General features: G+C 50.8%; 1 protein-coding gene and 1 pseudogene across 8 annotated transcripts in view; one reads left to right on the top strand and one right to left on the bottom strand.

Moving 5' to 3' along the window:
* Positions 1-13,769, bottom strand: part of ACOT11 (acyl-CoA thioesterase 11) — a 63,330-nt gene that overhangs the window by 12,055 nt on the left and 37,506 nt on the right. For 5 of the 8 annotated variants that reach the window (XM_078331949.1, XM_035251598.3, XM_002750891.7 and 2 more), the window contains exons 3-7: positions 12,977-13,046; positions 6,027-6,087; positions 4,309-4,407; positions 3,667-3,802; positions 1,090-1,246 (exon numbers count right to left, since the gene is read on the bottom strand). In XM_078331949.1, the coding sequence (XP_078188075.1) occupies positions 1,090-1,246; positions 3,667-3,802; positions 4,309-4,407; positions 6,027-6,087; positions 12,977-13,046 (523 nt within the window). Of the gene's footprint in view, positions 1-1,089; positions 1,247-3,666; positions 3,803-4,308; positions 4,408-4,533; positions 4,639-6,026; positions 6,088-6,461; positions 7,747-12,976; positions 13,047-13,769 lie in introns of those variants that run through there. The other 3 variants (XM_078331952.1, XM_017974781.4, XM_078331951.1) reach the window with 3 other exon arrangements.
* Positions 9,475-9,878, top strand: LOC118142948 (small ribosomal subunit protein uS8 pseudogene; annotated as a pseudogene).

The following is a 13,769-nucleotide window of genomic DNA, read 5'->3' as shown; positions in this document are numbered from 1 at the left end:
CCATCACAGACCCAGCCTGGAGCCACACACTCTGACCCACCCACTGCCACCCAACCCAGTGGCAGTTCTGCTCAGAGGCACAGAACTAAAGTCCCATTTCACAGCTTAGAATACTGAGGTCTATGCATGGCTGGAAAGGAGCCAAGTTTGAGGGGACAGAAGAAAGCAGGGCTTGGGGTAAACCACTTTCCCATTTTTCTTTCAACTTTTCCTTAGTACCTGCTGTTCCTTTCCACCTTAGTACCTGCTGTTCCCACTATCTAGAAGCCCTCCCCTTATCCAAAGCTACTTGGCATTCAAAGCCCTGCTGAAGTACTCTTCCTCCAGGCAGCCTTCCCTGACCATCAGGCCCTCACCCTCCTCTGAGATCTTACTGTACTCATAGCCAGGGCTGCCCAAAATGGCATTGATTATGTACCGTCTCCCTGAGGTTAAACTGGAGGAGGGGCCATTTAAGCCAGGTTCTAAAGAATAAGGCGGAATCCGCCTGGCTGGGAAGGGCATTCCTGGCAGAGGGAACAGCAAAAGCAAAGTCATGGAGGTGTGAGAGTGTCAGTTAGTGAAGGTCAGTTGCCATAACTATAAAAAGTGCCCTGATATGTAGGGTAGAACAAGCCCTGAACAGGCAGAGGTTATGGGAGATGAAACAATTTCACCCCTTGGAAGAGGGAACAGTCAGAGATGGCTTTATGGAGGAAGTGGGCAGGATATTCACAGACGAAGAAGAGTGAGGGAAGCACAGCAGGAGGCTACACCCGGAGCAAAGGCAGGGGCTGGGAAAGTGGAGGATGGCAACAAAGAACAGCCAATGGCTTGATGTAAAGGGAACACAGACACTAGGAGTACAGGTAGGGCCACAGCAAGGGGAGGATCTAGTGCCAGGCCAAGAGACTTGGTGTTTCCCACATAAAAGATGAGAGTGTTTTGAGTAGAAGGAATGGTCAGTTCACAAAAATTCATTTCTCTGATTCGGAACAGCTGAAGCCTTGAACGCCAACCCCAAGCTGGGGCTTCCCGTCCAGAGGGAGATGGCCAAGGAGGGAATGAGGAGAAAGGAGGGGAGGCAGAGGCAGCACACTCTGCCCTCACCTGGCTGCAATGGTGGCCACATTCTCCATCCAGGCCATGATCTGGCCCCCAAAGGTGTTGCCCTGGTGATTGGCATGGGGAGGCAGGACCAGTTCCACGCTCTCCACACGGGTCTTCTCAGCCGGCACCATGCGGCTGCAGTCTCTGCTCTCCAGATCTGACAAGGGATGGGGTAAGGGAGGGAAGCAGGGAGGTGAGAAGGCCTCCAAGGGCAGCCCTTCCCCACAGCCAGCCGCAGGACCCCCACCACTCCACCCCACTCAGGTTCTTTTATTTACTCAGCACCAAGCGCACATGAGGCAGTGGGTGGCCCCGGGTGAGGAATGGAGGGCACAGGGTGAAAGGGATGAGCTCGTCAAGCACAGTGGACACAGCACCAGCTCTGAGACAAAACAGCTGGTCTGAGCCTCAGCTCCACTCCAGACTGCCTGTATGGCCTTGGGCAAATCAAGTAATCCCTCTGAACCTCGGCTGCCTCATCTGTACAGACAGATGTCAAACCCGACCTGACAGGACTATTTGAAGATGAAATGTGATTACTGTCATAAAGTGCTTGACTCAAGGCCAAGCATGGTGGCTCACTCCTGTAATCCCAGCACTTGGGAGGCCAGTGTGGGCAAATGACTTGAGGTCAAGAGTTCAAGACCAGCCTGGCCAACATGGTGACACCCTATCTCTACTAAAAATATTTTTTTAAATTAGCTGGGCATGGTGGTGGGTGCCTGTCATTCCAACTACTTGGGAGGCTGAGGCACAAGAATCACTTGAACCCGGGACGGAGGTTGTAGTGAGCCGAGATCACGCCACTGCACTCCAGCCTAGAAGACAGAGTGAGACTCTGTCTCAAAAAAAATCATAATCACAAAGTGCTCCAGTAAATATACTCTCAGAAAGGACAGTTCTTCCCCACCCTGTGCCATGGCGATTCCCTTATCCTTGGCAGCAATGACGTTAGCATATCCTTAGTAGGAGAGGCCAGGCAGTGAATGGGGCCTTGGGCTTCAGGGCAGCAGAGGCTGGCATGCCCCACCAAACCCAAGGTGGTGCCATTTGTCTCCCATCTCCCATAGAGACTTCTTCAGGGAAGGTCCATCAAAGAGCTGGCATTGCCCTTAGCTTGGCTTGCAGGCTCTGAAATGCCACAGGTAGGGCGGGGGCCAACAGGAGGGGAAGGTAAAGGTGGCCTGAGCCAAAGTCTGGTGACAGGATGGGGAGGGTATTCACAGGGCAATGGGGCCTGAAGAAGTCTCAAGGTATACTTTTAATGGGAAAACTGCAAGATACAGATAGTATGTACTGAATGCCCCTTTTCAGGGGCTGAATAATATGTTATGCTTAGATATACAGGGAATACTTCTGGAAAGAGACCCTAAAACAGGTAATAGTAGTTGCTTCTGGAGAGAGGACCTGGTACTGGGATAGAAAGGAGACTTGCTTTTTATTTTCTATCTTTTGGGGGTGGCAGGAATATATATATACGTGTGTGTGTGTGTGTATGCATATATACTCACACACATATACATAAGCATATATATATATATATTTTTTTTTTTTTTTACATTTTTTTATTTTTGAGATGGAGTCTTGCTCTGTCACCAGGCTGCAGTGCAATGGCACAATCTCGGCTGACTGCAACCTCCACTTCCCAGGTTCAAGCAATTCTCCTGCCTCAGTCTCCTAAGCAGTTGGGACAACAGGTGTCCGCCACCACATCCAGCTAATTTTTGTATTTTTTAGTAAAGACGGGGTTTCACCATGTTGGCCAGGATGGTCTCCATCTCCTGACCTCGTGATCCACCCACCTCAGCCTCCTAAAGTGCTGAGATTACAGGCCTGAGCCACCATGCCCCCTGCCACATATGTTTTACGTACGCTTTTTTTTTTTTTTTTTTTTTGAGACAGAGTTTTGCTCTCTCACCCAGGCTGTAGTGCAGCAGTGTGATCTCAGCTCACTGCAACCTCCACCTCCTGGGTTCAAGCAGCTCTCCTGCTTCAGCCTCCCAAGTAGCTGGGACTACAGGCATGTGCCACCACTCCTGGCTAATTTTTGGTTTTTTTTGTAGAGACAAGGTTTCATCATGTTGGCCAGGCTGGTCTCGAACTCCTAACTTCGTAATCTGCTCACCTCAGCCTCCCAAAGTGGTGGGATTAGAGGCGTGAGCCACCCTACCCGGCCAGATTTTATATATGCTTTTTTTTAATAGATGGATATATATATATATCCACGCGCACACACACACACACACTTTAAAAACTCCTACGGAGTCTTCAAGGCATTGCTCAATACTGTCTTCCCAAACACCTTGGGTTCTGGAAACCAAAATGCATTTTGTGGACAACAAAGGGATTTCCACAGGACCTAACCACAGCCTCATGGTTCCTGGGAGCTGGTAGGAGGACCAAACACTCCCTTTTCCGGTAGAAGACCGTGGGGCCAAGAGAGCTTGACAGGCCCAGGGCCACCTGTGAGTGGAAGTCCCCGGAGCCTCCCTTCCTGCCTCTGCCCAGTGGGGTCCCGGGGCAGAGGGGCCAGGCAGGACCCAGCTACCCTCCCCATGCATGCTGGCAGCTGCTCACCGTCCTGAATGGCGCAGTTGGCCAGGAGGTCCTTGATGGTGTCCGCATACACAAGGCGCATGCGCCGGCGCTCAGCCGCCACGCTGTGCTCCATCTTCTCCTCCTCTGTCCGCGGAGTGATCTGCTTCAGCTTCACCTGTCAGCCAGGGAACAGGGTAGGGGACCCTCAGGGTGAGTCTCCTGAAGTAGCACAAGGGCCTGTCCCCAGCGCCATCCCATGCCTGAAGCTGGCACACAGCAGGCCTGGACCACTGCTCAGTTCCAAGGCTTCCTCCTTCTTTGCCCCATCTTCCTGCCTCCATGATGACCTGATACCGCATATTCATCCTCCAGCTCCCACCCAGGTCCCTTCCTTGGGTAAAGGCTCAGAGGATGGCGGTGTCACTGCAGGACATGTGGAATGGTGGGACCAGAAGAATCCTTGCTGGAGAAGCACAGGGAGAGGTGGGGGAAAAGAGAGGGGAGGCAGCTGGGAGGTCCGAATGCAGTGGGGAGTGGTCCTTCCTCTGGGAGCTGTGGATTCCTGCTGTGTCCCTCCCCATCCCCTCTGCCAACCCCCAACCTCACCACCCTGATCCAGAATCGCCATGGCAGGTGCCCAGGTCGCTGAGCAGCATTGAGCAGCCAGGGGCACCTGCTCACCTTGGTGATCTCTCGGTGGGCCACGAAGGTGGCCAAGGCCTTGCACACATTCCACTGCTTCTCAGAGCACAGGTCCTCCGAGGACACCTGGATGCCCACCTAGAGAGGAACAGTAAGGGCGAAGGAACAGGGGCGACATTGCACTCACCAGTGAGAAGCCCCGCAGCTCCACCAGACAGCAAGTCCCAGCCCAGGCCAAGCCTCTAGAGTTTCTGTGCCACCTACCAGGTCTGGCAGGCCTGAGATCTGAGGTGGGTTTTGACTGTGCCCTTGGATCCCCATGAAACCTTGGGCAAGTCACTTCCCTTCTCTGGGTCTCAGTTTCCTCATCTGCAAAATGGGAGTGATCAGACTACCCTTGCGGGATTGTTGAGGATTAAAATGAGACTATGTCTACAACAGGGCTTACTGTAGGTAGAATATTGGCTAAATTTAAAGGACAGGCCAGGCTCCATGGCCTGAAATCCTGAAACTTTGGGAAGCTGCAGCAGGAGAATCACTTGAGGCCAAGAGTTCAAGACAACCAGGGCAACACAGGGAGACACTTGTCTCTGGGGAAAAAAAAAAAAAAAGCCCACAAAAATTAGCTGGGTGTGGTGGTGCATGCCTGTAGTCCCAGATACTCGGGAGGCTGAGGCAGGAGTACTGCTAAAGCCCAGGAGTTCGAGGTTACAGTGAGCTATGATTGCACCACTGCACTCCAGCTTGTGTGAAAGAGTAAGACCTCGTCTCAAAAAAATAATAATAAAAATTAAAAATCAAGACCAGGCAAGATGGCTCACACTCCTAATCCCAGCACTTTGGGAGGCTGAGGCAGGCGGATCACAAAGTCAGGAGTTCAAGACCAGCCTGGCCAACACAGTGAAACTCCATCTCTACTAAAAATACAAAACTTAGCTGGGCTTGGTGGCAGGCACCTGTAATCCCAGCTACTTGGGAGGCTGAGGCAGGAGAATCGCTTGATCCCAGGAGGCGGAGGTTGCAGTGAGCCAAGATCGCACCACTGCACTCCAGCCTGGGTGACAGAGCTAGACTCGGTCTCAAAAAAAAAAAATCAAGAACAGGCACCTGGGGGTACCTGAGCATTTATGGGTTGCCCAGAGGCATAGTCAGGACTATGTCACCCAGCCTCAGTGCTCCCTCAGGAACCACTGGCCCAGCTGGTGAAGTTGCCTGGGCCTGAAGTCCATAGGCGGGAAATAGAGTCCTCCCCCACAGCTCACAGAGCCCTGGGCATTACCAGCAGTCCTCCCATTAACTCAACAACCCTGCAACACAGGAATCATGTTCCCTTTTGCAGATGAGACGCTGTGGGAGGCAGGCTCAGGGCCCGGAACCCAGCACTCTCACTGCCCCAGCTCCGCCTCCAAGATCAGATGCTGATGCTGTCTTCCCCCTATTCCCACAAACACCTGGCTGCTGAGGCTGGATGTGAAGACTCGGGGCTGGACGTCAAGTGCCACACTGGAATCTATGTAGCTCGGTGACCTGGGGCAAGTCCCTTCCCCTCCCAAGCCTGGATTTTCCCGTCTGCATTATGGGATTTGGGACAGGAAGATCCTTGGGATTCCCCTTGCCCTGCCAACCATTGCAGAACTCAGCTGCTCTAATCAGGGCCCTGAGAGTGTGAGTGGGCCTGGGCTGCAGGGAGAAGAACGGGAGAGGAGGTAGAGGACCCTCCCACGCACCCACGCCCAGGCAGTGCCCACCCCACACACCTCCATGCTGGAGTTGAAGGCCCGGTTCACCTTGGCCTTGATATTCACCACTTGTCCAACACTGGGGAGAGGAAAGTAGGAGGTGAGCCTTCCAGAGGAGCCAGAGGGAGGAACAGGGGACTCAGATACTTGCAGAGCCTGTCTTGTGGGGAGCTGGCGGGAGAACATGGCTTGCAGAACATATTCACATCTGCGATGTCACCAAGTCCTCAAAGCCAGCCAGCAAGATAGCGTCAGCATCCCATTTTACAGATGGGGAAGCTGACGCTGAGAGAAGTAGCACGATTGCACTCATCTGCTCCCCCGTTCCCTGCTCCCCGTTGTCCAGTTAATGCCTGTGCTTCTTTCTGCTCTTGGTTCAGTGGTCCCCTCCTCAGGGAAGCTGTCCCTGCCCTGCAGTGGCCCACCCACCAACAGAAGCCTGCTGAGGCTCACCCTGCAGCACTGTCCTGGCAGACTGAGCTCCACCGTTTGTAAGCTCTACTGGGAGAAGGGCCATGTGTTTTGCTCCCCATTGACTCTCCAAGGCCTAGCGCATGGCACAGCGTGGGTCTCCCATAAAGGGTCGCCGACTGAATTCATCCATTCTACATGTATTGAATGCCTAGTAAGGGCAAGATGCTATAAACAAAGGGTGGGAAGAGAAATTGAAATGTTTAAAGAATGCCAGCGAGGTGCCCAGCACTGTTGGAGCCTCAGGCCCACCCCACTGGAGCCTCAGAATAAGCTTGGCAGGTAGGTTTAGGAGAAAACTGAGCATCAGAAAGGTTAAGTCATTTGCCCAAGGTAACCAAGCTAAAAAGTGGCACAGCCAGGCTTCTAGACTGACTCTGTTGACGGCACCAGCCCCTCTCTTCCCAGCTGCAGCCTGTCCTTCTGGAATGATTCCCACATCTCAATGAATCCCCAGGGAAGCCACCTCGCCTGGGCTGTGCCTAATGGAGGGGGCAGAGGGTGCCCACTGATGGACTGTGGAGAGAAGGGGCAGGAGGCTAAAGGCTGGCCCCATTCAATCACCGTGTGACCTCCAGCAGGTCTTTTCACTTCTCTGGGCCTTGGTTCACGAACACAGAGAGTGCCATGCTGACTTCTTTCTCAAATGACACAGTATCCTGGCCAAGCCTAGGAAGGGTACATTCCAAGGGGCCTGCTGGTCAAGGGGCCAGGCCACCATGAACACAGTGGGCATAGCCACACAGGCCTACGTTCCAGTCGAGCTCCACCTTGACCATCACACTACAAAGCTATGTGACCCTGGGTGAGTGACTTTGCCTCTCTGAGTCCATCTCCCCCTGTGTAAAGTACAGAGAATGCATGGCTACTGCCTGTGGTTCTGAGGGTCAAGTGAGGGAAAGAGGGGCTGAGCCAAGTGCCAGGCCTGGCACACAGCAGGAGCTCAAGAAATACCACAAGCTCACATCTGCCAGACATTTGCTGATTCATGTTCATTTTTTCAGCAATACTAATGGTCACGGGGCGGGTCATTTTTAGGAGATCCATGCTGACATAGTGAGGGATGAAGCATCACAATGTCTACAACTCACTTTCAAATCCTTTAGCAGAGAGAGAGAGAGAGAGACAGAGAGAAGGTATATGTATTACATCTGCAATCCCAGCACTTAGGGAGGCCAAGATGGGCAGATCACTTGAGCTCAGATGTTTGAAACTAGCCTAGCCAACATGGTGAAACTCTACTAAAAATGCAAAAAAAAAAAAAAAATTAGCCAGGCATGGTGGCACATACCTGTAATTCCAGCTACTTAGGAGGCTGAGTCACAAGAATGGCTTGAACCCAGGAGGCAGAGGTTGCAGTGAGCCAAGATTGCACCACTGCACTCCAGCCTGGGTGATGGAGTGAGACTTTGTCTTTTAACAAGAAAAAAAAAAATAACGTATACGTATTTCTTTATCTATACATAGATAAAGCAAATTTAGAAAAATGTTAATTATTGGGTCTTAGTGGTAGTGATCATTGTACTATTCTACTTTTCTACATGTTTGAAAGTTTTCATGATCAAACATTAGGACAAAAAATTTCTGTGGTCCCCCAGATAAAAATAAAAGTCTATTTTCTGTGGTGCTGGAGAAATTTGTGATTCTTCCTCCTCTCCCTTCTCTCTCTGGCTTCTCCCAAAGCCAAGCAGACACCCATCTGGGCTTCTAAGCTTCTCCTTCCTGACTGCCCTCTGTCCCCACAGCTCAGGCCTAAACTGGATCCCTCCCCAGGGCCACTGTCCAGCCTCCTTAAGGACCCCGGAACTCCTGGACACCCCTCCAAGTGTTCACAATGCAGACAAGCAGCCCCCCATAAACAAATCTGACACCTATGAAGCCCTCCCCAGACCAGTTTACTCTCAGGAGACAGAGGAATGTGTTAATTGCACCACAGAAATTCAAATAGCAAACCCAGATGATGAAGGACTCTAAAGGGCAAATGGCCAGCTTTCCTCGATAAATACATTTTGAGAGAGAGACAGCGAGCTGTTGGAGGGTGGTGGGGGTATCTATAGAGGTTTTTTAGAAGCAACCAATTACAATTATTTGGATCCTGATGTGAGTGACAAAATAACTGCATCTGGGTATGGTGGCTCACGCCTGTTATCTTAGAGCTTTACAAGGCAGAGGTGGGAGGATTTGCTTGAAGCTAGGAATTTAGACCAGCCTGGTCAACATAGCCAGACCTCATCTCTACAGGAAAAAAATTTTTTTTGATTAGTAAGGTATAGTGGCGCATGTCTATAGTCCCAGCTACTAGGGAGGCTGAGGTGGAAGGATGGCTTGAGCCCAGAAGTTCGGAGCTACAGTGAACTATGATGCTGCCACTGCACCCCAGCCTGGGCAACAGAGCGAGACTCCATCTTGAAAAAATAAATAACTGCAAAGCAAACAAAATAAAAACAAATTCATGAGAAAGTTTGGGCATTTGAATACTGACTAGGTACTGAGGTTAGTGAAAATTATTGTTAATTATTTAGATGTGGTAATGATGTTAAGGTTGTGTTTAAAAAGAGTCCTTCTCTAGGAAAAAAAAAAAAAGAGGGCCAGGTGCAGAGGCTCAGACCTGTAATCCCATCACTTTGGGAGGCCAAGGTGAGCAGATCACCTGAGGTCAGAAGTTCAAGACCAGCCTGATGAATATGGTGAAACCCTGTCTCTATTAAAATTACAAAAATTAGCCCAGCTTGGTGGTAGGTACCTGTAATCCCAGCTACTAGGGAGGCTGAGGCAGGAGAATTGCTTGAACCTGGGAGGCAGAGGTTGCAGTGAGTTAATATCATACCACTGCACTCCTGCCTGGGTAACAGAGCAGGACTCCATTTCAAAAAATAAATGAATGAACTAATTAATTAATTAAAAGAGTTCTTAGCCTGTAGACATACATTTGGAATTATTTTAAAGTGGCAAAAGCAGGATAACTCTGTGCACTCTCCCCTCCCGTCCTCTTTCCGTGCCGCCACAATGGTGCGCATGAATGTCCTGGCTGATGCTCTCAAGAGCATCAGCAATGCCGAAAAGAGAGGCAAACTCCAGGTGCTTATTAGGCCGTGCTCCAAAGTCATCATCCAGTTTCTCACTGTGATGATGAAGCATGGTTACTTTGGCAAATTTGAAATCACTGATGATCACAGAGCCGGGAAAATTGTTGTGAACCTCACAGGCAGGCTAAACAAGTGTGGTGTGATCAGCCCCAGATTTGATGTGCAACTCAAAGATCTAGAAAAATGGCAGAATAATCTGCTTCCGTCCTGCCAGTTTGGTTTCATTGTATTGACAACTGCAGCTGGCATCATGGACCATGAAGAAGCAAGACGAAAACATACAGGAGGGAAAATCCTCGGATTCTTTTTCTAGGGATGTAATACATACATTGACAAATAAAATGCCTCATGGACTCCAAAAAAAAAAAAAAGTGGCAAAAGCAGAAACAAACAAACAAAAAACTTCATCTTTCCTCAGGTGTGTCCAGGCCCTTCCTGGACACCAGCCATGTTCCAGGCCCCTCCCCAGTTTGACCTCCTTCCCAGCATCCTCTCTGGCTTTCCCTTCCACCCACAGCCTCCTCCGCCCAGATTCACCTTCACTCTGCTGGGCCCTGCAGCAGGTCCAGCCATCATGCATGAACCCCTAGCCCTCTCTATTTCTTGCTCCCCTAAGTAAAAGCACTTGTGTTGGCTGCAGGGACCCAGAGCTGGCCCAGACACAGCTCCACTGGCTTCAAAGTGTCACTACGTACAGAGCTGACAGTACTGGCGTCAGCTCAAATGCCTCTCCCAGGAAGCCCCCGTTGACTACCCTCAGTGCCGTAACCCCTACTCCCAGACCTATCGGAAATATCGCCCATTGGTTAAGAGCAAGGGCTCTGGGGCCAGATTGCCTGCTTGATAGTATATCCTGGGTCCTCCGTTAGCTGCACTACCTTCAATAAGTTACTTCAATTCTCTGTGCCTCAGTTTCCTCATCTGTAAAATGAGGATACTAATAGCACTGACCACATAGTGTTGTTTTGAGGATCAAATAAGTCAATATATCTAAAAAGGCATCAAAATATAATGTATCAGTATTGGTGCACTAATTGTGACCAGGTACCCTACAAATGTAAGATGTTAATCACAGGACAACTAGGTGTGGGATATACGGGAACTCTCTGTACTATCTTTATTTTTATTTTTTTATTTATTCTGAGACAGGATCTCACTGTGTCATCCAGGTGAAGTGCAGTGGTGTGATCTCAGCTCACTGCAACCTCCACCTCCCAGGCTCAAGTGATCCTACCACCTCAGCCTCCCAAGTAGCTGGGACCACAGGCACATATCACCATGCCCAGCTAATTTCTGGTAGAGACTGGGTTTTGCCATATTGCCCAGGCTGGTCTCAAACTCCTGAGCTCAAGTGATCTGCCTGCCTCTGCCTCCCAAAGTTCTGGGATTACAGGCATGAACCACTGTGCCTGGCCTTGTACTATCGTTAGAGATACAATGTTTTTGTAAATTTAAAATTATTCTATAAAACTATTCTAAAATAAAAGGTATTACAAAGCAGGCCAGGCAGGGTGGCTCACATCTGTAATCCCAGCACTTTAGGAGGCTGAGGCAGGCAGATCACTTGAAGCCAAAAGTTCAAGACCAGCTTGGCCAACATGGTGAAACCCCATCTCTACTAAAAATACAAAAATTAGCCGGGCATGGTGGCACTTGCCTGTAATCCCAACTACTTGGGAGGCTGAGGCAGGAGAATCGCTTGAACCTGGGAGGTGAAGGTTGTAGTGAGCCAAGATCACACCATTGCACTCCAGCCTGGGTGACAGAGCAAGACTCTGTCTTAACAACAAAAAAAGGTATTACAAAGCATCTGTGTGTCAGAGCCCATTATTGCATAGAACTTCTCACTGTGCATTGAAACGATGTTCCATCTGCCTCCCCTGCACACTGGGAGCTCCAGGGAAGCGGCTGTGCTCCAGTGACCTTTGCGTGCCCGGTCTCAACAAGGCCCCTGCTCTGAAAAAGGTGCTCATCTCATATGAGGTTCGTAGTGAGGGAATGACTGAATGAGTGAGTACAGGGACTGGCCAGTCTTCTTCCTTAATGGTGACACACTGAGCACCCAGTGAGTCCTGAATAAGCCCTTGGCACTTGATGTCCTAGCTAGTGCTGGTGAGTTTAGGATCAGGCCAGAGACAAGAGCTCTGTGTATGGCCCTGTAGCCTGTCTTGGGCCAAGGGCTCAGCCTGCTCCTTAGGTCCCAGAAGCAGGATCTATGGGCAAAGCTATGGGGAGGCAAAGCCCAGTGTGCTGTGACAAAGATTTTTCTATTCTGTATACTCATAAAAAATAAAAATAGAAACAGGCATGGTGGCTCATGCCTATAATCCCAGCACTTTGGGAGGCCGAGACAGGTGAATCATTTGAGGTCAGGAGTTTGAGACTAGCCTGGCCGATATAGTGAAATCCCATCTCTACTAAAAATACAAAAATTAGCCGGGTGTAGTGGTGCACACCTGTAATCCCAGCTACTTGGAAGGCTAAGGCAGGACAATCGCTTGAGCCTAGGGGGCAGAGGTTGCAGGGAGCAAAGATCGCACCACTGCACTCCAGTCTGGGTGACAGAGTGAGACCCTGTCTCAGAAAAAAAAAAAAAAGAAAAGGCCAGTTGTGGTGGCTTATGCCTGTAATCCCAGTACTTTGGGAGGCTGGAGCCAGGGGGTCACCTGAAGTCGGGAGTTTGAGACCAACCTGACCAACATGGTGAAAGCCCGTCTCTACTAAAAATACAAAAAAAAATTAGCGAGGCCTGGTGGTAGGTGCCTGTAATCCCAGCTACTCGTGAGGCTGAGGCATAAGAATTGCTTGAACCTGAGAGGTAGAGATTGCAGTAAACCAAGATCATCCCATTGCACTGCAGCCTGGGTGACAGAGGGAGACTCCATCTCAAAAAAAAAAAAAAGGTCTACCTTGGTAATGAGGTAATGAGCTCCTCATCCCTGGAAGTATGTGAATAGAGGTTGAACGGCCCAAGCCATTCACTCAGACTTTGCCAAGATGCCTTGTCTAGGGGCCTCCCTACAGCCCAGTGACCAAGGACCCACAGAGAAAGTCCAGGCTTAAAAAGGCATTCATTGATTAAGTTCCATTTTGCAGATGAGAAAACTGAGGCCCAGAGAGAGACTGACTCCTCCAAAGTCACGAAGCACCTCACAGTGCTATCTTGGCCACAACTCGCTGGGGGACCCCCCACACACAGGATGGAACAGCAGGTCAACTCCTAGCCCCTCACCGGCCCAGAGATACTGCAGAGGGGTTCAGGCTTCCCCAGAGGCTGCCCCCACCTCATTTTTGGTCAGTCAAGTCAGGCTCTAGGCAGCACACAGGCTGACGGGGCAGGGAGACATGAGGGTGGGCCCCAGGCTCCTGGGAGGGAGACCAGAGGACCTTGAGGCAGGAGGGGCCGCTTACCCAATGGTGTGCTCAAAATAGATGTCATCCATGGAGGCTGTGACACAGGGGCAGCCAGCGTGCCTCTCCGCTGGCGTCAGGGGAAGAAAGCCAGATGTTAGTAGTCTCCCCCCATCACAGGCCTCTGCTCAGATGTCACCTCCTCAGGACGCTTCTCCAGCCATCCAGAGCCAAGGCCACAACTCCCACCGCACCCTGCTGCCCTCTTCCTTACTCTCCCTCCCCACAGTCACCACCCCAAGCCTCTTCTGTATATCTGCTATCCATCTGTCTATCGTCTCTCCCTACAGCTAGATTATAAATTACTTGGGGACAAGGATTTTGCCTTTTTGCCTGTCTTGTTCATTGCTGTACCCCAGTCCTGGAACAGTACCTAGCACTTAGTAGATGCTCAATAAATAACTGCTGAATGAGTGATCACACCACACTGCCCTGATTCCTGGCCTTCTGGAGCCCCTGTCCCTTCACCCGCCTGTTCCCTGCCTGAGGGTTCTCACTCTCAGGACTCCACTCAGGCGCCTCAGCCCCTCAGGAATCCCTTCCCTGTCCCAAGGGCTGGGTGACCGCCTCTGAAACAGTGCTGAGGGGACACAGTCGGGTCATCTGCCAATCCACCCCCACCCCCCACCCCACCAGGCTGTGAGCTCTGTGGGTTGGAGAGCACTGGTACAACAAAAGGAATGAAATGAGCCTGGTCCGGTGCCCCTCAACTCAAGGGAAGGGCTTTGCTCAGCGGCATCTCCCAGCCAATCCGAAGCAGCCGCCTAGAAGGCTGCACCATGTTGAGGGAGGG

The sequence above is a fragment of the Callithrix jacchus genome, chromosome 7 (genome assembly GCF_049354715.1).
Source record: "Callithrix jacchus isolate 240 chromosome 7, calJac240_pri, whole genome shotgun sequence".
In the NCBI taxonomy this organism is placed as follows: domain Eukaryota; kingdom Metazoa; phylum Chordata; class Mammalia; order Primates; family Cebidae; genus Callithrix; species Callithrix jacchus.
The sequence above is the reverse complement of the archived record's forward strand: the minus strand, read 5'-3'. Positions and strand labels throughout refer to the sequence as shown.